General features: G+C 37.7%; 1 protein-coding gene across 2 annotated transcripts in view; it reads left to right on the top strand.

The window, feature by feature from the left end:
* The first annotated feature begins 528 nt into the window (after nucleotides 1-528).
* Nucleotides 529-23,970, top strand: part of CENPF (centromere protein F) — a 35,703-nt gene continuing 12,261 nt past the window's right edge. Inside the window, exons 1-12 of one of the 2 annotated variants that reach the window (XM_019282460.3) lie at nucleotides 529-665; nucleotides 1,143-1,347; nucleotides 2,698-2,894; nucleotides 5,108-5,223; nucleotides 6,229-6,320; nucleotides 8,687-8,954; nucleotides 10,446-10,648; nucleotides 13,409-13,534; nucleotides 15,196-15,324; nucleotides 16,860-16,982; nucleotides 19,530-19,665; nucleotides 20,146-23,567. In XM_019282460.3, the coding sequence (XP_019138005.3) occupies nucleotides 1,186-1,347; nucleotides 2,698-2,894; nucleotides 5,108-5,223; nucleotides 6,229-6,320; nucleotides 8,687-8,954; nucleotides 10,446-10,648; nucleotides 13,409-13,534; nucleotides 15,196-15,324; nucleotides 16,860-16,982; nucleotides 19,530-19,665; nucleotides 20,146-23,567 (4,974 nt within the window). In that variant the 5' untranslated portion in view covers nucleotides 529-665; nucleotides 1,143-1,185. The other variant, XM_020584219.2, reaches the window with a different exon arrangement.

Raw genomic sequence — 23,970 nt, 5'->3', positions numbered from 1 at the left:
AACCCCAACCCGCGGGAGCAGAACTGAATACGAAAGCACTTCGGGATCCTTCCGTTGATCTTTCCTAGTGAATGGGTGATGACCAAGACAGCACGTTTCGTTCCTTTTCTCAAAACTCAGGTTCTCTTCGGGGTTGGGAAAGTGGGTTTGGATAAAGATCTGACGCTGCCGTTACACCCCGCAACTGCGGCTTTTACCCCATCCCTTTCTCCGGCCTCATCCCCTTCCCGCCCCGCCGCTCCCCCCGCCCAACTGCGGGCACCGCCCCGGGGTCGCCCCGCCCAGCTGTGGGCAACGGCCTCGGGCGGCCGGGCGCCTGCGCCGCCGCCTCCAATGGAGTTTGAACGCTTCCGAACCAGCCACTCAGGAGGGCGGGCGGTGCCGGGCTGCGCTCCCATTGGCGGCGGGGCCGGGGCCGCGTGGCGAGCGGCGTGGCGGCCGGGCCAATCAGCGCGCTGGGGCGCGGCACGGCGGGGGCGGGCAAACGGCCGCGGGGCGGTGGCGCTGGGTTTGAGTTGCGGCGGGAGCGGCTCCGGCCGTGAGGGGCTGAGAGTGCCGGGGCTCATTGGCAGCGGTCGCCGGGCTCCGCGTCGCTGTCGCCGGGCTCCGCGTCGCTGTCGCCGGGCTCCGCGTCGCTGTCGCCGGGCTCCGTGCGGCGGTTAATAGTGAGTGAACGGTCGGGTGCGGGGTTGACGCTGCCAAGTAGCCCTCCTGTCTCGTGAGGGCTCTCTCCGCCTGTCGTTGGTTACTAGTTTTAGTTCCTCTGAAATGCCCCGAGCTCAGCCGCGTTGCTTTGAAAAGTAAATAAAGAAGCGTCGCTGATGCCCGACCGCAGCCTTGTGTTTTCGCAAGGAGACGCCACCTGAGGTAGAGCTGTCAAAGGCAGCTCTAAGTGTATAAACTCTGTTGCTGTCAGTAGATTGAGTAGAGTGAGGTTTTATGATCTGATCTTAACTGCATAGAAGTGTGTTAAAATAGGACCTAATATTTTAAGTTGCTGCTGGGTTTTTAGATCAAGAAGCCTGTACGGTGGTGGAATGCTGTATTCTAATCGCTGCTAAGCTTAAAAAATGCAATTTATTTAAACGGGACGCTTACTTAACCTCTTGGAAGGTCTCATTGTAGTTGTTTTTGTGTTTCAGGCAAAATACTATCCATTTGGTGTGAAACAAGAATCCGGCCAGCATGAGCTGGGCTGTGGAGGAATGGAAAGAGGGCCTCTCCCCCAGAGTCCTGCAGAAGATCCACGAGCTGGAAAGTCAAGTGGATAAGCTCAAAAAGGAGCGTCAGCAAAGGCAATACCAGCTAGAGACTTTGGAGGCAGCTTTGCAGAAACAGAAACAGAAGGTAAGTCAAAATGCCATTCTCCATGCCAAACGCTGTTATAACAGTTTCTTATCTGGTGGTTGTTGTTGTTTTTAGGGGATGGGTTAGTGTTTTGCTTCTTCCCCCCTGACTGAAAGGAAAGGTAGCACAGAATTATAAACTGTTTATTTTCATCTTACTTCATACTCATCATATTCTTCCCTCTGTTTAGTTCTTTTTGGTTGTTAATGTGATTCCTGCTTCCTATCTGTTTGGCATGATTGTCTATTTCTAGGTATTTAAGTGTACTTTGAGGTTTTTCTACAGCTCTTTGTGATTAGGAAAATAAACATTTTATTGTTATACCTGTTAAAATCTGTGCTAACGTCTGGGCCTGTTTTATATACCAGAGCTGCACAGTTAGCAGCCTCTTCCTATTTCACCTTGCCTACAGATACCCATAATCTTTTACTTAGTTTATGTAATTCCTTGGTTTTTTTCCTTGCAGAGACTGGGGGTTTGGGATTTGGTGTTCTTTTTCATTTTTATGGCTGTAATTTTACACCTCATCTAACTACCCCATCAGCCCTCTAACCAGGGGACCAGACACCCTCCTGGCCAGGGTCCTCCCATGCTTCAGATTAGCAGAGACCCATTTGGTTCAATTTTGTTTCGTAGTATCTAACTATAGCTCAGAGACAATTTACAAGTGTTGCCTGTTAGTCCCATTGTGTTGCTACAACTTTCTAGGAAATCCTAAGCCTAGTAGTTTTTTTTGAGCTTCTTCCCACGAGTTTCCAGGAAATTGTTTTAACCATCCCAAGAAATGGCTGTGCTCCCCAAACCAAAATAAGGGGTGCTTTAAAATTCTGAGAAGTAGTAGGTGATACTATTTTTCAGTCAAAAGAACAACACTGTGCCAAAGATGGTACCCCTTAGGTGCTTCTCCAGGGAGGAGAAGGACATCTTTCCTGCCAGACTCTATCTTCAAAGCTGTGACCCTTGATAAAGATTGTGCACTCTGTGGAGTGAGCCAAGGTCTTCTGGCTGCTAAAGATAGGCTGGAAAGGGAAGTGAGATGATTTTTGAAGAAGATGGACTAATGATGATTATTAGTATTTAGGGATTGATCAATTTTTTGAAGAGCTTGTATCTCGTCAATAAATAGAAATTGTCAATGTCACTGAGTTGATTTTCAGGAAATGTGGGTTTTATTCACACCCAAGAATATTTAAACAATATGTACATCTGAGGTTTTTAGAGCTGTCAGGATTTTGAAGTGTCAGGAAGAAAGTAACAGCACGTAAACTTTGTGTTACTAAAATAATAATAAATGCACGATAGTATAGAGAGGAGTTGATAATTTCAAAGATGTCTCTGTATTCCAACTAGGTTGAAAATGAAAAAAATGAATCTGCAATACTAAAAAGAGAAAACCAGAGCTTGATGGAATTGTGTGATAATCTTGAGAAAGCAAAGCAGAAAATTTCACATGATCTTCAAGTGAAAGAATCTCAGGTCAACATTCAGTCAGGTCAACTGAATTCCAGCAAGAAGGACATTGAAAGGCTAGAACAAGAACTGAAAAGGTGAGGACTTGTTGTATGTCTCTAAAATATTTACAATGATTATTTTGTCTTTTTTGCTCATTTAATATGTCCTTCATGGTATTTTAGTTTCATGTCATACTTCTTTCAGAATTTGACTGAAGTCTCAAAACATTAGCCTGTTTTTACATACACATGTGCATATACAAACTTCTACATGAGCTCTTGTGCTATTTGAAGCAGTTAGTGCCTGTAGTTTCTGTTTATTTAAGGGCATTCTGCAGTGTCATAGGAAATGGGAGCCATCCATTCTGTGATTTTTTTTTAAAAAAATTTTGTTTTTTTGTTTAAACAAACAAAAAAGCTAACACAACTGAGGCACTTGGCAAAAGTAACCTGCAAAGAACTTGGCGTTGCAAGCAAAGTACACGAACAATTCACTCTGTGAGATGAAGTCTACCGATAAACTTTGAGCTCTGAAAGAAGGAGGCAGGAACTTCTATTGGAGTCAGAGAGGAAGCTGCCAAAAGCAGTGGTACTGTGACTGAGACACAGAATCCAGTTGCTCTGGTAGAGTGGTGCCTAGTTCATAACACCTCAACTTATAAACACTGCTGAGACAGTGTCTGTGTGCTGTCTGTAGGGGTGGAATGCAAATCACACAACACAAGAATCTTCTACAATGCAGGCACATCTTACATCCTTCTTCTTCTGAGGGTGCTACACAAGTGGAACAGTTGCCCAGAGTGAAGGGCTCTCACCTGTTAAACTTGCTCTCATAGAAGAGGTGCCCTCCATTCTTGAATAAAAGAATTTCTGAAACTGTGTGTGCTCATAAGGCTGAGTGTTCTGTCTATGCAATAATTTGTTGTGCTAGTAATGCAGATTACTGTCACAGAGAGGGTTGAGTCTGGGCTACCAGGGTTCTTTAGGGCTTGGGGTATTTGTTTGTTTTTATTTTCACAGCCTGCACTATGTTTGCTTCCTGTAACTTTTGGATGGCATGCCTCATACATGTCCTGATAGAAGTAAATAAAGAGGAAGTTGTGTTGTTCTTTCTGGGTTTTTTTTCCCTTTGCCCAATCATTTTTTGAAAGCTAAAGAGAGTTGAGGTATTTGACTCCTGTGAGAAACAATACAACACAATCATTTATGGCATGTAGAAACACTAACTTTGTGCAATGAGTTGCTGAGATCCATCAGTGAAAAATCTAGTGAGATTCAGCAGGGGTGATAGAATCACACTAGTGTTCTCTGTATCTGCTGTCAAATGTTGGGACAAAGAGGTTGTGAGCTGAGGATATGTGTTCCATTTATCTATTCCCAAAATTTAGTCTGGTTTGCTGAGTTCCCCCTTTTCGTTATAGTATTGTACATAACTGTTCTCTACAAAATATATATATATAATATAATACAAGGTATTACATGTACCTTGTTCTTGGCAATTGTTTTTGATTTTGTATTTGTCTGCATTTTGTTTGGTACGTGGTCATTTGCCATCCCAACTAACAGTCCACTGGGAGAGGAGTACTTGGCATTGTGTTGTAAAGGAGGGGAAAATAAAAAAGGCAAGTGTGGAGTCACTGATGCAGTGGGCTACAGCCTGAACTATCATCAACCTGTGCTCACTGAGCAGGATGAAAGTTACTGTATAGCCTCTGAACTAGTTTTATATATATATAGGTTTCATTGGATGCCCTTGTAACTCTTCAAGCTCACAGAAGTCACTTGAATGGGTTGCCTACTGTGGTGTTTTGGGTAGTGATGTAAATGGAGCACATGAAAAATGTGGACAGTATTCCCTTGCATTTTCATGAGGTATGCACACTTTTCTGAAAGTGTGTAGTATCAGAACATAACTAAAAGTTATGTTTCCTGCCATAAAGATGCTCACTGAAGAGTAAGAGTTTGATATTCTCAGTGCTTACAGTGATTTAGGTATATTTAGCTGAACTACAGCTTTGTACAGTGAGACCTCAAGCACTTCTAACAGATTTTTTTCTACCTGGGGTTTGGTTTTGTTTTTTAGCTCTGACTCCTGTGTAATTGATTAACTGTTGAAACTCTAAATAAAATGTTGTTTCTTTATTTGTGTTACACCATCTGAAAATTTTCAGTGGATGTATCTTGACTTGATCTTTAAACTAAGTCCTTAGAATCATATAATTTATTATTGTATGTTATGCTCTTAAAAATAGATCATTAACTTTTTCGTTTCCGTTATTAATTTATGCTGCTGCTTCTTTCTTAAACAGATGCAAATGTGAGCTTGAGAGAAGTCAGCAAACATTAACTGCAGGAGATGTATCATTCAGTGGCACTCCACAGAAAAGTTTTACTTCTCCTTTAACACCAGTTCGAAGTTATAATGGTAAATGATTCTTTTCTTCGTTCAGCATGTCAGTTTTCTTGGAAGGTGGAGTATTTTAAACATTACACTTGTACTGAGTTGCTCAGTCCCTCTTACATAGGTTATTTTAAGAGTGTCTACTTTGTAGCACCCCAGATTTCAATTTTAAAAATTATTAGTGCAGATTGAACACATCACAAATATTACATCTTTTCAATGCTACATTGATGGACATGGAATAGTAACAAAATATCCTTCAATAGACTGCAGCAATATTTTGAATGCCTGTTCCTGGTGTCAGCTCTTCCCTTCATGTAGTGGGGATCAAATTTCTTTCTCCATGTACCACGGGTACTTTAACTAAAATGCAGTCAACAGTTAAATGTGTTATATCTTTGGAAAATTATTTCTTGTTTAGACTGTTACTGTGCATAATAACCTACACAATTAATGTTCTGTATCCATTTCAAAATATCACTTCTATCTTCAAATTAGTGACATCAAATAGATTTATATACTTGAATGAACTAGAAAAGTGAAAGGAAGTTTCCTTAAGTGGAGAACTGTTTTGTAGCCAGACACCCTTATGCACTTTATGCTGAAAAACTTTGATGTGTTCAATATTATACATATTATTTACCTCTTTCAGTGCGGTGAACAAATGTTCTATGAGTTTGGCATCTCAGTCTTACTCCAGTGGGAAAACTGAGATAATCTCTTACACTCTTGTTCCTTTTACTTTCTTTATGCATATCTGGAAAGGGGTGCAGTTAGTGGCAATGTCAAGCATGGCACTCCTGAAATAGGGATAAGATTAAAACTATTTAAATAACTTTATTTAAAATTGTATTCCTGGAGAGATACTTTCCCTTGAAAGCTGGAGTCTTAAATTCATTAAGATCATTGAGTCATAGAATATTTCAAGTTGGAAGGGACCCATAAGGATCAAAACAACCTGGCTGGATTGGGTGAAAAACTGGTTGGACTAACATAGATTATGAAGAAGTATTCATCATGTCTTTGTAGATGCTAAGTTTGAAGAACTAGAAGAAAAATACAAGAAAAAAGTACAAGAAAATAAAGAGCTAGAATTACAACTGAGAGCCATCCAGCTAAAGGTAAGTATCTCTTAGGAATGGCTTGTGTGATATCTAAGAAAGTAACCACCGAGTGAACTTGGAAAATGAAGTGTAAAACTAGTGAAATATATTCTACATCACATAAAATATAGTTTCAAAAGGAGAGAGAATTAATCTGTGTGTACTGCTATTCAGAAGTAGTCTTGGAGAATTCAGAAGAGCCAGCCTCTTTGAATAGCAAAGGAAAGAAGGACATTAAAAATGAGAACACATCCTTCAGAAACTGGAAGTCTCCTGCAAGCAAGGACGAGATAAAACAGTGTCAGTTATGCCAAGTTAAATACAATAGCATAATAAAATAGCCTTGAAAAAGATTGTGAGAAATAATTCACACCTAGAAAATAGAAACCCATAAATCTTTCAAACATATAAGAAGAAGGAACAGTATTAGCTGATCTCGGGCAACAAGATGAATAAGATGTGAAAGCCCTCAAGGAAAAAGCCATTGCAGAAAATGTAAAATAATGTTTTATTTAGTACATACTATGTAAAGCTTTAAAAACTTTTCTATACCAGAGCCTTTTTTCATTGGGGTTGAATCTGTGGCACAGCCTCAAATTGAAAAGTCAGAAGTAGTCCTAAATTGGATTGATAAAACGAATAGTAATAAAAAAATCACCAGATACAGAGAATATTTGCCCATTAATTGATAGGGCACTGCAGTGTGGGACTGTTGAATCACTGTGATGTGCAATGTTGCCTCATTCTTCTCTTGACGCTGAAAGGGGACGAGGATGATGACATCAGAAAAAAACCACTTACAGTGCTGATTCCTGGAAATACGGTTTAGTCAGGCCAACTTTTTGTCCTGGGCAAACTGTTAGAAACATGACACAATATGTTTATTGAACCATGTGTAGGTGTATGGAGAAAAGGTCCCTTTATTGATAAAGACAAATCATGCCTCTTACATTTTCAGAGCTTTTGGGCTTGTTTTTTTTTTTTTTTTAAATAAATCAGAGAATGTGTGAGGTAAGTGTGACTCGGCGTGATGTTGTTGGATATCCACAAAACACTGATGAAAGGAAAAAAAATTGATAAGGGGAGTTCTTGCAAATTTTAAGGAAAAGATTGAGTGCAGTGGCAATAAATGGTCAGTTTTTACTGGGGACTGGTCAACAGAGGAGCCTGAAAAGGCTTGGTAAAGACACCTGTGCTATTCAGCATATTGATTAGTGTTCTGAAAAAGTTGAGTAATATGGTTGAAGACCACACAGTATTTTCTACCACTAAATAATTGCAATAATTAAGATGGTAAGTAAAATTCAGCTTAAAAAATAGTGAAAAAATCAGGAAAACATAATTTGAAAAAGGAATACCTGATACATTGACTCCAAAACTATGATTACAGGAAGCATTTGGTAGTCATTATGGCTAGTTCTGGATTCAAACTTTTGTCTCAGAAACTGTAAACTTAAATGGCATATAAGGAAAATGATTACTGCATGCATGGTTAGGTTTCTTTGCTCTATGTTAGCAAGTTACAGGATTGGACACAGCATTCTGGACAATACAATACAGATTTCTGGTCTTGGCACAGCTATTCCTAGATAAAAGCATATTCTCTGGTTTGACTGGGAAGTCACACTGGGTATTACATGGTTTAGGGATTTAGTTTAAGAAAAAATAATTCAAATGAGCTGCATTTCAAAATCCAGTTAAAAATACAATAGGGGCTTTACTGTTTGAGGTTTTGTTTGTTTGGGGTTTTTTTCACTTAAGGAGGAAAAAATCTACTATTTTCTCTGTTTAATTTTCCTATGGGCAAATATTGAAAGCTTGTACCTGGCGTATTTTATTATAGCAATTTTGGGGTATTCTGTTTATAAGTTTAAATAATTAAATCTCTTTTGAATTTACCTGTGCTTCTCCAGTAGAATTAAATGTTGGTCACATATCAGATATGTTAGTCTAGACTTCAATTTTTTTTTTTTTTTTCAACTTACTTGTCTTCACTTGCCTGCAAAAATGTAGGCTTCCATTTTGAAAAATGTAGGAGTTAAATGATGGGATCTCTCCCATCATTTTTCCATCAGTTAAATGATGGAGAAAATACAAGAATTTATGTTACTTATAAAAATACACAGATCAAAACACTTTTTTTGATATCCTGATTTGTATTTATAAGTATTAACTATGCTTGGATACTTGGGCTAAAATTGTTTTGTTTACATAGCATGAAAAGTAATAACATGTATCAGTACTTTGCACTCATGGGTGCTGTGACATTTTAACAATGTGAAATGATGGCGAACTATTAGCTACTTAATATTAAGTTAGTTGTTTTGTTATGTTTTGGATAAGGAACTATGTAAAGGTATATCCTTTTCTTATTTTGGACACAGAAAATAAACCAGCCCCATCCTCAAAGCTCTTTGAGTCATAGAGAGATTGCTCGGCATCAGGCTTCCTCATCTGTGTTTTCATGGCAACAGGAAAAGACACCAGCTAGAAACCAAGAAACACCTGCAAGGGGAAGTTCTGCAGCATCCTCTTTTCCATGGGATAAAGAAGCAAATTCAAGTATTATATCAGAGAAGAGCGAGTTTGACATCAGCTTTGCTGAGAACTGTAATTCTTCCCTCATGATCCAGCTAAGAGCACAGAACCAAGGTATCTGATGCGTTTCTTTAAGACCCAGAGGCAGTCTCCTGTGTGGTTTCATGAAAGCTGGTGTGCAGATAGAGGCAAGGTATTGAAATTAATGCTTTAGCAAGGAAAAGAGAAAGATACTTGTTGTTGCCTTTGGCAGCTGGCCCTGTTGGCTGCTGGTGCATTTTCAGTGATCAGCCAGTACACAGAGATTACCTACAAGCTGTGGTATCTTTTACATAAGGAGTGTGAGAATTAGAAGGGAACAATTTGTATTTTTGGGATGAGTAGAGGACATCATCCAATATAAAAAATTCCTTCTCTATTATTCCCATTGCTCATGGAACAATCTTCTTAAAACAGCTAAAAAAAGTCCTCAGGATTTCATTGCATCTCACTGTTAAGTTCAATTATATTGTTTCCTTGTTTTTCTATACTACTGATATTTTTGGCTGAGCAATATTAAAAATTTGATGACTGAACATACTTAATGATAACTGAGTTGGTCAATAATGGATGCTACTGGAAGCACAAGAAGAAGTATGCTGCAAAAAGTACAATCAAAACCCAAGATATGGTCTTGTATTGCACATACTGACATGAAGAAATACTTATTCCTGATAGCTGTAAGAGAGCAAATAGTTGGTTTGTTGTGGATTTGTTGAGCATTCACTTAAGCCTGCTATTTGTACTCTTTGGACAGCTTTTCCACTGTTTTACAAGTCCCCATACTCTCCAAACTATTCATTCAAATACCTCCCATACAGCTTCAATTTTGGTGGCTTTTTCAACTTGGAAGCCATACAAATTCAGAATCAGGAAGACAGGACTTCTTTTATCAAAAAAAAAAAAAAAAAAGACCAAAAACCAAACCATAACCATATAATAGTAATTCTGGATAATGCCCCATGTAGCTAACTTATGTTGTCTACTGTGAATTGTGTTGTGGTTTTTGGAAGATAAACTCTTACTGATGCATACTGTGAGAATATTACTTGGTTTAGTTTTATATGTATGCAGTTTTGAGACAGGAAAAACATTAAAAATATGAATTGGGTACAGATACCAAATAGTTGAAAAGTCTCTTGAAAGCACAGTCGCCCCAGGCAAATGCTTGTAGTGAATATACTTATAAAAAGAAAAAAAATGTAATAGATATTTCAAGTGGCATGTTTAAAAACAGTAACAAAACCAAACAAAAATAAATGAGCAGAGGACCAAATTGTCTTTGCCTTTGCAGCACTTGCTCCTGAGCTCTCATATTTCTATGTTCTTTCTCATGAGGTAGGAATTATATAGAGTCAACTGTCTTTCAGTCTTGATAGTTTTAGTCATTGATGTCAAAGTAGAAGACAGATGTACCTTGTTTAACTTGCTCAAAATTTTGCAGGGTTTCTGCCTGTGTCAGGAAATCGGGTTTTTATCAAACATATTAAATACTTGTAAGTGTGTTGGAAGAGGTACCTTCCAAAGCAGAAAGTATTCTTAATCTTTACTGTTTTTTAAATTCAGAACTAAATTCCATCATTGAAGACCTAGAACAGCAACTGCAAGCTCAAGAAAAAATGAAGAGGTCCCATATGAATAAATATCAAGAGACTGAACTGGAGCTGGACAGATTGAAGTTGCAGTTAACAGAGAAGGATAAAATTCTGAACAAAACCAGAGATAAACTGACTCAAACGAGTACACAGCTCGATCAAGCTACCACACAGGTAAAACGTTGGCTCACACATCTGACTTTCCTTACAATGCATTGCCAGAATTCCTGTGTGTCAGTTTTCAGCCATTTTAGTAAGAACCAAGGTTCTCAGACTAAGTTTCTTGAGAGTTTACTAAGGATCAAGTTTACTAAGGATAATACATATCTAGTTTGATTTGTATTATGTGTAAAAACATTATTACATGTATGCAGTTGCCCATTTTCTGGAAGGTTTTTATACCACCTGAAGAAATAATTTTCATACTCGGGTAAGATTGACTCAAATTCTGAAAAATATTTTACTGGTCAAGTTGCATAGAGCAACAATGACATCTGGTGGCAAGTTCTGACCTGTCATGCTTCTTTGGCAGAAAATCAGAATCTGTTGCTTATACTACAGGATGTTGTGGGGGCATAGTCCTTGTATTGTAAATTGCTTGTTTTAAATAAAGTCTAGGTAAAAATGCAATACAAAATTAAGAATATATGCAGTTTCTAAAAGGACTTTCACTACCTAATCCTAAGGAGTTTGAATTCATAGTAAAAATCAGTAGAATAGTACAATTTGCTTAGTCAAGAATTTACAGTGTATATAAATACCTATAAAAATCTGAAATGGTTCTGATTTTTGCTCATAATCATGCAAAGAAGAGGAGAATGCCAGTGCTCAAAATATTTCAAACTGCAGAAGGTAACAAGTAACTGTTTTCCTTGATTAATCAAGTTGCATTACCTTCCTAAAGTCCTTTTTCCCGACACTTAACAAAATTGAAATTAGTGCACAGATGTCATAATTTCTTGAATCTTCACGTTTTCATCTATCTTTTAACTTTTTTACCATATTAGTTTGATCCATCTACAGGATAGGGGAAAAAGATGTTTCTGTGTGTATCATCTCTGGGTATAATAATTATCCATGTTTGTCAGCAAGTTTCTGCATGCTACTTAATTATGTTGGTAAGCTGCTGTTTCCCACAACTCCTGTATTGGTCCTTAAAAAATAAACCTTTGCATGTTCTCATGTAAACCTTGACCACTCTGCCTTCTCAGAGAGACAGCAACATTTGGTAATTCTGAGAGGAGCTAGTTTAGGGGAAGTCTTGGCAGGTTAAGGGAAAATCAAACTCCTGTCATAGTCCCTTGACTTTTTTATAAAGGCACAGTCATCATGGTGCATTTGTAGGAAGACAGCTGACCCAATCTGACAGCTCAATTTCTCTGAAAAGGGCTTTATTTTAATTTATTTGATTCCACAAATGACTGGATTCAACTTCCTAAAAGACTAGGATATTATGTATTTAATTTTCCCTTGTTTAGGGTATTATGTATTTAATTTTCCCTTGTTAATTTTCTGTGGGTTTAAGAGAGTGGAATTGTTTTACTAAGGAATCAAAGGGGATTAAAATCAGCCCAAGGGAAGGGGCAAGGCTGTGTATCTAGAAACATGCCTGGGGAAGGACAAGGAGGAGTGGGACTTGCCGCCATTGGAACTGAGGTGCAGCCCTTCCTTAAGGTGCAGTGCATGTTGCCCTTGAAGGTTCCTTTGGTCCTGCCATCTGAAGGTGACTCCTTTCTGTTCTGTTTCCTCTTTCTCGCACTGGAATTGATTCTCTGCCTGCCCACCCTGGACTTTGAAAGCAGAACTGCATTGCGATTTTGGGTTTTAGTTCTTGCCTTGTAGTCTGGATTTAATCCTGGCACTCCCTCTTGTACAGTTCTCTGTCACTGGCGCCATGCACAGACTTCAACCACAGCACCTCTGTGTTATCAAGTATTTTCACTCCTTGTGAAATCTGCAGCCTTTCTGCAATCAAGTTTCTGTGTGATGTTACAGGAGTTCATGATCCCTGCAGTCTCTGCCTAATAACCTGACATCCCAATACAGCTACCTGCTTCTTATTTTCTTATTTCTACTGTTTCATTAACTCCATAAACAGCTCTTGTTGCTGAAAAAAGAGAGTCCCATTCACCCTTTGCCATTTTTCTTACTCTCTGGGGAAAAAAAGAACATATTTTGCATTAACAGATTTGGTCTGGAATAAAAATTGCATTTTTTGTTTGGGAATTTTTTTTGTTCACTCTCTTGGGTGGCACAATATTGACATAATCAATGGAGTTAAATAAGTTAACATGGAGGTGAACCTGGAACATAGCCTGCCAATTTTTTTTTAAATTAAAGTTTAAATTGTAAAAGATACTCTGTTGTAGTAAACTAAGAGAGCTGCTTCTTTATTCTGTCCAAATCAATGTGCTGAATCACTCTGAAATTCAGTGGAAAATTCTTTTATTTTCAGTCTAAACATGTAGTTGCTTAGCAGTTTACTGTCATTCTTTAGTTGGTAGCAACCTGAGATACTGAAAATACAATCTATTCTTACTGCCAGATGTAGCATATTTCTGCAGACTGTTAAAGACACTGATTTTCTTATTAAATTATCTAAATATATAAAGATAATATATTATCTAAAGATTTTTTTATTATTGTATGTGTATGCACTCATACACACCTAATGCATACATACAAAAGTATATATACTCTTTCTATATATACACGCGTTTTCTCACTAAACAAAAGGAAAAATGAGTTTTGATGAGTTTTGTACTTTGGATTGCTAAGAATTTGTATGGTACCAGCTAAAGTTACTTTGGTTATATGAATGCTAGAACAATTGTAGTAGCTGAAAGCAGTGGTTTTTTTATATGAGTGCTTGTACATTTAAATGAAACATCATTTGCACCTTTAACACTTGTGATTGAAACTAAATTATTACAGGTCCAAATGTTGGAACAAAAGGTGAAGCGATTGTCAGAAGAGCTGAATTGCCAAAGACAAAATGCTGAGAGTGCTCGTCAGTCTTTAGAACAGAAAATAAAGGCAAAGGAAAAAGAATACCAACAGGTAAGACAAGGAGAACGTTTTAATTTTGACTTGCTGAGGAGATGAAATCACTTGTCTTATTTTGTGTGTCTACTTTTCTGTTAATTGCAATCACATTTGATAGAGGTAAAAGTTGCAAAGGTAATTGAAAAAATGGAAAACAAACACTGCAATAGAGGGGAGAGGCTGTTGGAGAGGTGCAGGATTCTGTTGGTATTCACTGGACAGTAGCGGATGTGTTTGAGAGATGGAATGAGGTACAAATTCATGAGAAACTGGGCTCCATTTTTCATAGAATTATGTACATGTGAGCTCAAACTTAATAACCAACTCAGTTATTTCTGTGAAATCTGAGTTAATTTTTAATGCATTTTGCATGGAAGAAAATAATTTCTTTAGGATTATATCTCTGTTATTCTAATTTTTGGTTCATGCTCAGAAGATGTTAATATAGTCAATTAGCATAAGTGTCTTTCATTTCCTTCATGCCAGCTCTTGCAGAGAGAAAAACTCTATCCCGGGAACATTTCTGGAGCGAAGGTGTATTTAGTATTAACAACATTAATACTGACTTGGATTAGGCCTAAACTCTCTGTATTTTTCTTTTAAAGCTTAATAATGTAATCAGTGTTAGGAAATCCAAGACATAGACTCGGAAGTGATAGTGCTGCTTCAGATGGGTGTTTTGAGTTTGCTTTAGGGATTGAATAAGGGCCCTGAGGAAGACTACTTCTTGTGTCAAATTTTTGACTTGAAACCTTTTCTCTAAGATATGTCCAGACAGATAAAATAATGGGCAGAGGAATTCTGCTGGGGTAGCCAATAAACAGTGCTCCTACCAGCATTCTTGAGTGAAAAAGTGATTTTACAAAGTCCATTAGTCCAGATAGTACCTCAGGATCTCAAATTGATACTGAAGCTTGTCTAGAAGTGGTAAATTGGAAAAACGGATCTTTATATCTGAATAGTTGTAGCATCACTGTATTAATCAAAAGATGGATTGAAGGCCCATAAGCCTTCTGTCCTGGCTTTTCTTTAAGTTAGCTAAAAAAAGGCCTTCATAAGATTAATATGTAAGTCCGCATACTGCCATTCTAAGTTGTTCAGCAAGGCCATTAGTTAAGAAGAACTCTTTTTTTCTACAATTTTTAGGATCTGTGAGCTGTTATAAGTTCTTAGAAAGTTTGTTTAATGTTCATTTATTTATAACAGTCTGTAAAGTCCAATTTAAAGGCTCTGTATTACATCTTCTTGCAACAAAATTTGTGCAATATCATAGAAAAAATCAACTTTATGGTATGGTAAGTAAGTAATAGCAGAGATGAACTTGTCCACTTGTACTGTAATGTAGTTCTTATATGAAACTTACCTTTAATATGAAAAAGTTTAACACCATTACTTTCACTAGTTTTAGATTTTTTTTTTTCTTTCTGTGACAGAGATGTTGCAGTAATTAAGCTCTTAAGCAGATGACATATGTTGGGTTAATGTTATTCTTGCCTATGTGGCATTTGCCTTATGAATCAAAGATGGGTTTAAACTGTTGTTTACTGTGCAAGACAAGCTTCCCTGAGGAGGCAGCACCTGCTGATAAAAATCAGTTGTTATTTCTACAGTAACCAAAATAGAGACTTCTTGTAGTCATGTGTTTATTTCTTTGCTTCTCTGCCACTGTCTTCTAGGAACTCTCTTGTCAGCAGCGTTCCTTGCAAACACTGGATCAGCAGTGCAACCAGATAAGAAGCAAACTGAATCAGGAGCTACAGCAAGCCAAAAATGACTTCAACGTACTGCAGGCAGAATTTGACAAAGTAGGCTTCTCTTTTAGCATTAAAGACCACTACTAGAATGGTATTTAGTTGTCTCAACAGTACTGCCTTCAGTTAATTATACATAAAGAAAAAAAATAAATAATGTGGCATCTTGCATTAATGTTTTTATGGTATGTATTAGGTGTTTTGTATTTACCATTTCTTACTGCAATAATATGTATTTAAATCTGAATTATAGGCTTTTGAAAGTTTGTGGGTAGTCCACTTCTCACAGGGAAGGAGATGTAAATGCAGACAGTGCAGGTAAAACAAAACTGAGTGAGGAGCAGCTAAGGCTGATCACAAGACACTTTATGTAAAAACCATGCAGAGGTGTAGTTTGATGATAGAGCTAGTGACCAACAGGTTGTTGCCCTTTGGAAAAACAGTCCCATTTTTATATACCCTGGCCATGCACTCCTCATGTGATCCTGGAGAGACCTGATAGAGCAGATAAAAGAGCAAAGAAGATCTTACATTTAAATTAGCATATATGTATACAAGGCCAAGTGTTTGCTATCAGTTTAACTCCCTGAACTGGTTCTCCACAAAATCAGATGAATGTCAGGGTTTGTGTAAGGAAGAACATCCCCCTTGTATGAAGGAGGTATTCCACGGCTTTGGCAGCAGCTAGCTGTTAGAACACATTAGTTATCACAAACTCCCAACTTTAAGTAAGTTAGAAAGCAGCACAAGCCTCTCGAGTGGGTTGACCAGAGAAGAGGAATGTTTAAAAGCCTCAAAAAACTTTTGAGAGCATCTCTCAAGCAGCAGAGCTGACTGAATTTCTAAAAAGAGCCACAAGTTCTTGAAAGTTATATTGAGAAGCCCCATTGGTAGGCAGCCTGAGCTTGAAACATCATTTCTAAAACTGCCAACAGCTTTCCTGCAGGCTTGTTTTATTTTAGAAATATAGCCATGGGACTACATTCAGTCAAATGTTTTTACTGGAGGCTTCTTTATTTTATTTTGTATATGCTTACTGGAAAATTGATTTAATTGAGAGGAAAAAAAGTGCCTTTTACTTCCTTCTCAAAGAAAGGTAATTTATTACTTAATGACCTTGGAATAGACTTTTTTTTGACCCACTAGTGGCATTTCCTTCTTTTTTAGTCTGGAGCATTTTAGGACTATTTTGAAAGAGTTTAAACCTGTTCATCTTTTGTAAAATCTATGTCAACAGAGCAGTGAGTGCAGTTATGATCCTAACTTTCTGATTCACACGGTTCAGCAAAAAGGCAATTGTATTCCAATCTCATTTGTATCCTATATCATTGTGGTGATGTACCTGCAAGTTGGATGAATTAATCTGATTTCAGACAGTCTAGAAATGATGTATCTTACAAACATCCCATTTTTTGGTCAGAGGCAAGGGAGTAGAAAGGCAATAAGGAGCTTTTCTCTAGATAACAGTAAAGCAAACCATGGTGGGATAAAATACTGTAGTTTCATTTTGTAATAGAATGTTGAGCTCAAGAATAGGAGTTTAAAGAAAGAAGTTGTATATGCCTGTGATGACAGCATTGGTTTTCCAGGTAATGGCAGTGAAACAACGCTTGGAACACGACACCAGTGATCTCACCCAGAAGCTGTGCAGAGCAGAGCAGGCTTTAACAGCAGCCCAAGCTAAGGAAGCTGATCTTACAAGAAACTTTGAGGTGAGCAATGCTGAGGAGTATTTGGCAGAATTAATACCAGAAATCAGCAATTTGTAAATACTTAATACTGTAGAGCATTTGCTCACAATTGTGTTTTTCCCCATAAGCGATCTTTAAACACTTTTGTGGGCTATCTTAATAACTCATTCTAGTTGTAACACAAAATGAGTCCTTCCCTAACATCATTGGAATTAGTGCATTTTCTGGAACTGGTTGTGTGGTTAGGATTCATTGCTGTAACGCTGCTGATATGATTCTAGTTCATGTTGGACTTCTTTTTTTAAAAAAATAGATTGTGTTTCAAGAGATTCTTGCTTTTGGTTCTGGAATAAAAATAGAATAATAGTAAAATGCTTGTTTGATTTCGAAAGTAAATTCTAGGATCATTGACTGCTGCTTTGATTCGTACTGTCAAACTCGGTTATTTTGTACAAATACTAAATCATCTTTAAAAAAAAAGGCAACTATTTTAGAATGAGACGCTCCAATAAATACACAGTTTAGAAAAACTTTCCCCCAAATGAAGGTAAATGCAGAGAATTTTCTGTATGCTGCCATACCACCTCATTGCTTTGGTGGCAACCAGGGCAGCTACACTTGAAATTGTTACAGTTTTGCCACTAGAGACCTCATAATGCAAATTTTTTCCTTTATTTGGAGAATCAGGAGTAGGTAGGAAAAACAGCTGGATACCTATGTAACACATGTCACAGTTTGGTTTTGTTAAAAACTCTCATTTTGCTTGTTGCCAGTTGTCATCAGCAGACATAAAATAACCCGACGTAGTCTCTGCCAAAAAAATTACCTTCGAAATTCTCTGCAAAAATCTAAAGGAAACTAGTGGGTTTTGTTCAGATCATTGCAAACATTTGTATGGGTTTAGTATATTGTGAAAATTTAGGTACATTCTTGCTGGTAGATTGCGATGTCTGAGAACATTCCCAGCAATTGGAACGTGACTATTGTTAGAACAGCACTTTGCATGCTTTTGGCCTAGCTGACTGGATCTCTCTCATATATTGACTTGTTGAGCAAGTCCAGAGGAGGCCGCCAATCAGAGATGATCAGAGGGATGGAGCACCTCTCCTATGAGGAAAGGCGGAGAGTATTGGGTTTGTTCAGCCTGGAGAAGAGAAGACTTTGGGGTGCCCTAATTGTGGCTGTTCAGTACCTGAAGGGAATCTACAAGAAAGATGGAGAGGGACTGTTTACAAGGGCCTGGAGTGACAGGACAAGGGGGAATGGGTTTAAGCTGAGGGTAGGTTTAGATCAGATAGTAGGAAAAAATTCTACACCTAGTCTAGCAAGGGGTATTCCTGCCCATAGCAGGGAGGTTGGAACTAGATGACCTTTAAAGCCCGTTCTAACCCAATGTATGATTCTATGAATACTGGAAATGTTTGCACCAAATCAAAATAAATGGACCTTTCAGCCATTTTAATTCCTTAAACTTGTTTGTTTTTCTTTCCTTACATAACCCTAAGTTTTCTAATGATCAGGCTAGTTTAATTCATGTGCTTGTATTGCATCTGTGCATGCAGCTTTGAATGCAAGGGGTTTAGATGCTTGGACTTCTTTGAAAAGTTATTAGGACTGCTAGAAAACTTAAACTATGGGTAGGGAACGCTGTGAGTAGAAGGGAAGGCAACTGTTAGTGGCAGTGACAACTTTAATCATGTTCTGAGGATGATTTATTTGTTGTTGCAAAAACAACCCTGCCATGCCAGCAAGCTTTTAGTTTTTTTCATTCAGACCTTTCCATTTCTTGAGCTTGGCTTTTGTGAATCAATGCCCATCTGCTAGTAGTAAATGGATGAATAATTGGCGGTCTGTTTCCATTTGGGCCATGCCACTTCCATGCCATCTGTTGTCCAGAGCACAGGAGTTTGGAGAACAAGGATGAGTTTCCTTAAAATAACTTTCGTTTGGTTTCCTGGGTGCGATGTAGTTGCATAGCTGGGTGTTTTTTGCTGGTGGTGATAGTGTGTTTTCTTTACTTGTTTGAGGTTTTTTAAAATCAATTTATTTAAAAGAAAATGCTGTTAATTGCAAAGCAACTGTCTGAAAGTGTGAGCACTTCTAAATAAAATTTGACCAGTGTTGCCCTGTTGATGATGTTCAGTGGAAAGAGAACTTGTCTCTGCGTGAGATGACAGGTGACATCTGATCTACACATTTCATGTTAATTTTGTTGCCATTGCAGGGATTTGTTTACTGAGCTGCTTTGGAAAAGTAGCCTGACTTTATCAGCTCAGATTTTGTAGAATCTCTCCTGTCCTATCGCTATCTGTGAGGTCATGTGGAGCTGTTTTTTCTGTGCTAACAAGGAGCACACTGACTACATCAACTTGCAGCATATCTCAGATGCTGTCAATTTGTTAAGAATAAAAAGTTCAGCTTATGTTTCCAAGCAGTGCTTAGGAACCCAGGCTGCCCAAAGTCTTAACAGGATCTAATGGAGTATCTTTACTTTGATTTAAATGAACTGAGTCCTTTGATCTCCTTATCAATTTACATGAAATATGGTCTTATTTGGTTTTGGTTTAGGAAGTGAAACAGGAGAAAAATCTTCTCAACTGTCAACTTGAAAAGAAATCGCAAGAGATCCACCAGCTTGAAGAGGAACTAAATATGATCAAGCAATCTCCAATGCAAAGCCAGAATTTTGCAGAAGAAATGAAAAGTGAGTCGTGATTTTAAGTTTACACAACTCTTTGTGTGTTTCCTGCATTGCTGTAAGTTCATTGTGAATTAAGTAAAAAGTTTCTGCTGGGGGGCATGATTAGTGTTTTTTAACAACACTGAGTTTGTTGTGAATGAAAAGAAGGTTTTTGTCTAGGAATATGTACAGTTCCTGAAGATACGCTGTTCTGAAAATAATTAAAGTGTACTGAACTTACCAGCAAATTTGTTTTCATAGAATCTAATTAAAATAGAAAACTTCTGGTTTGCAATTCCTCTATGGAAAGCTGCCTGTATTTAGTGCCTGATAGCCTAAAGTGATATAAACATCCTTCATCTAGTGATATAACTTAAGAGTAATGCTTTGCAGTAGAATGAAAATTGAAAATAGTAAAAGTAAATAGTAATACCTCATCTAGAAAGTTATCAATAGACTTGACAGTATTGACTGGAAAAGATTTGATGATATTTTCTTCTACAGATAAGAATGCTGTTCAGGAAGTGGAGCTGAAATTACTGGAAGAGAAATTTAAAAGGCAAGAGAGCTCGCTTTCACTGGAGAACCTGAAAATAACTTTAGCTGACATGGAAAAGCAACAAGAGTCTACCAGAGGTCTCCTCAAGGAAAAAGATAATCATATTAAAGAACAAGACTCTAAAATAAGTAAGATGGAGGGACAGTCAGAAGCTTTGCAGAAACTCCTTGGGTTAAAGCAGAGAGAATGTGAAGAATTGCAAAAAGAGGCTACTGTTTTTTCTCAATGGAAAAATGAAACTGATCATCTTATTTATAAACTTAAGTCTGAAAAGGAAGGTATGCTGGCTCACATTAATGACTTGGAGAGTTCCCTTCAAAGTCAGCAAAGCAAAAATCATGAGCATGGTGAGAAACTTAGAATGATGCAAACTGAAAATGACAGGAAATCCACAGAGATTAGAGAACTTAAAGATATGCTGGAATGTAAAAGTGCAGAATTAGAAGAACAAAAAAAAGCTTTTGATGAACTTAAGCAGAAAGCAGAATGTTCTGATAAAAAGTACTGCAAAGAGATAGAAAATATGTCCTGTAAAATATTCCAGCTCACCAACAAAGTTGCTGAAGTAGAAGAAAAGTTACAGTTGGCAGCAAGTCAAGGACTGCAAAGGGAGCAATGCTATCGTGACCTGCTTGGTGAATATGAAAAAATCTGTTGTCTTGTAAAAGTGAAAGATACTTCAGAAGTGACTGAAGATGGAGAAGTTAATTTGCAAAGCAGCCAGGATAAGACTCCTTTAGATAATATGCAACTTGCAGCAACTAACTTCAACACTGAAGATCACAGATGTGCAAGAGCTCTCCTAGAAGTGCGAAAAACTAAGGATCTGGCCAATTTACAAGAGCAGATCTCTTTTCTTGAGAGTTCTTTAGCAGCTCAAAAGCAGCTGAATTCAAATCAGCAGCAGCAGTATGAAGAATTACTGCAAATAAAGAGTGAAACGGAACAAAGATTATTTGCAGTAGAACAGAAGCACAAAAGCTTCATGACAGAAACCAAGCAGCACATCAGTAACTTGCAAGCGGATATTTCAGCACATCAGGAATTAGTTGAAAAAACTTCAGCTATTCTTGAGGAAAAGGACATGCAACTGCAAACTCTGAATGAAAGATTAGAAAACCGACAAGCTGAGCTTCAGGATTTAAAGATCAATAATAAATTGCTTGAAGAGTCACTAAGACAGCTGAAGCTCATGTCTGAAACATGGGATTCAGAGAAGAAGGACATGTCTTCAATGGTTTGCTCATACAGTAAAAAAATTGGTGAACTTACTGAAGAAAATGCAGCCCTTAGGGATTTAAGCAGTGCTTTAAAGCAAGAACAAGTAACTTTACTGGAGGCAAATAAAAATATTTATGATAGTTTAAAGGAAAGAGAAGAAATAATTTCTGAAGTGTCTGGAAAACATGAGGAGGAAAGACAGCGTATTGAATCAAGAACTGAAGAAATCAAAACAGAGCTTGAAGTTTTGCAGGAGAAGTATAAATTAGTAGAAGAAGAAAATGGAAAAGTTATGAGCATTCTGAGAGAGCAGACAATTGAATTTGAGGAAAAAAAAGCAAAATTAGAACAAGAGAAACAGGTACTTAGTGAGAACAAAGATATTTTGCATAAACTAATAGTATCAGAAGAAATAAAAAAGGGTTTGGTTCAAGAACTTCAGCAACTGCAGTCAGAATTTTCCAACATCCAACATGTGCCTTCTATAGAGCTTGACTGTGTAAGTCAGGAAAGGTTAAATGTCAGGACAACACAAAATACAGTTCAAGAGAAATGTGGCCTTGTACCTCAAGAAAAGGAGCTATTGGGGAAGGAACTACCAACAGAAAATGAATCTCTAATTTGCGATGTTAACTGTGAACAGAGACTCTGTTCAGAGCAGTTCAGAAAGTCTATGGAAGAAAAGGACATTGAGCTGAATAAATGCCAGGTTAAACTTGAGCTTCTTCAAATGGATTTTGAGGATAGCGAACTCTCTCTAGAGAACTGCAGGTTAGAAGTGATGCAACTGGAGACTGCTTTAAAAGGTGTGGAAGCAGAACTTGAGAAAAGCATGAGGGAGAAAGAGAGACTGCAGCAAGAACTACTGTCTGTTAAAGAACAGAAAAGTGCAGATTCTTCGCTTACAGCATTAGAGGACGATGGCCACTCATTGGAGTGTAATTATGGTGACATTTCCCAGGATTGTGGCAAAAGACGAATAGATGAAAGTCCCTCATCGGTGTTGCTGGCATCCTCTTTGCAAGTAACGATAAACCAGCTGAGTGAGCTCGAGAAAATGTGTGAGAGGTTGCAGAGTGAGAACACTGCATTAGCCTCTGGATTCAAAGATGCAAATACCAATGGTACCACAGGTATTAATAAAGAGGAGAAAGATAATATAATGAATGCGGATAGCAATTTAAAAGCTGAGAAAGCTGTTCTTCCTGATGAACTTATGGATCAAAGTGATAACAGTGATGTGAGAATGTGTTCTGATAATAAGGAAATGCCCTTCAGACTTAAAGAATGCAATACTTCTGACTATGAAGATTTAAAATTGTCCAGCAAAGAAGTTAAGATACACTTTACTGAGGTAAGAGAGAGGCTTTTGACTTTCCAGAATGAACACCTAAAATTGTATGAACAGCACTGCAGTATGAGCTCAAAGATTTGTGAGCTACAGTCATGCATTGAAGTACTGAAGGCAGAAAATTCTTCATTGTCAACAAGTCTGAGCAGTGCTCATGTAGATTCTTTGAGAGTGTCACTGTCTTCCAGCCAAGGTGACATGCTGTCTAAATTAGATGACACTAAGGCCACGGATTCTTCCTCAGATCTTTCTGTAAAACCCTGTTTGATAGAAGTAAGTAAGGTGGTTGATTCTCGTAACCGTGGTACATGCAAATGGACAGAGGAAATGAATCAGCCAGACAGTTCTGTAGAAGTAATTTCAGAGGATGCAACAGAAATTTTGGTTGAAAATTTGGACTCTGTTAGAGAGCTCAGGAGTATTACTCCAAGAAAATCTAACCTTGAAAGTAGAATTGAAAAACTGCAGATGCTCTGTCAGACATATGAGAAGGCCATCAAGGTGCTTGAAGATCAGTTTCATGTTCAAGAGAATATGAAAAATGAGGAAATACAAGAGCTGAAAGAAGTTATACTTTCTGAAAGGAAAGAAATAGATCTTCTCAAACAGCAAAATCTATCTGAAAAGGAAGAATGGCAGCAGAAGCTGAATAATGTGACTATGGAGATGGAGTGCAAACTGGCAGCAGAAAGAAAACAAACTGAGAATCTCTCTTTGGAGCTGGAAGCAGCAAGGCTCCAGCTACAGGTCCTTGATTTAAGTTCTCATTCACTGCTGTGCACAGATAATGAAAATGTAAGTAATTGCTGTCATGCAAATAAGTTTTATGTAAAACCTTTGATTTGTGGTGACCCAAATTTAAATTTTCCGATAAAATCTATTTAAAATTGTGCCCCACAGAAGCAGTACTACTTTTTGGAGAAAGAAGAAAAATCTATACTCAAGCAGTAACCTTTGTCCCCTTAGCAATGCTAATAATAGTTCACTTTGTCATGTAGACACCTATTTTCCCAAAATACAGAAATATGTGGTATCTTTGCACGTAGACTTTCAGCAAATTTATCTGAAATTTCTCCCTCAATATCTTTAAAACCTTTTGGCTAAAGATGCGTGTATAAAGAAGTGTCAATCCTTTCTGTAAGAAAGGAAGCTCTGAAGTAGGGAGGGATGCATCTTTTTTTTTTTTTTTTTTTTTTTT

Source organism: Corvus cornix, chromosome 3, assembly GCF_000738735.6.
Source record: "Corvus cornix cornix isolate S_Up_H32 chromosome 3, ASM73873v5, whole genome shotgun sequence".
NCBI classification, from domain to species: Eukaryota; Metazoa; Chordata; class Aves; order Passeriformes; family Corvidae; genus Corvus; species Corvus cornix.
Note: the sequence above shows the minus strand (reverse complement) of the source record. Positions and strands in the feature narration are given on the sequence as shown.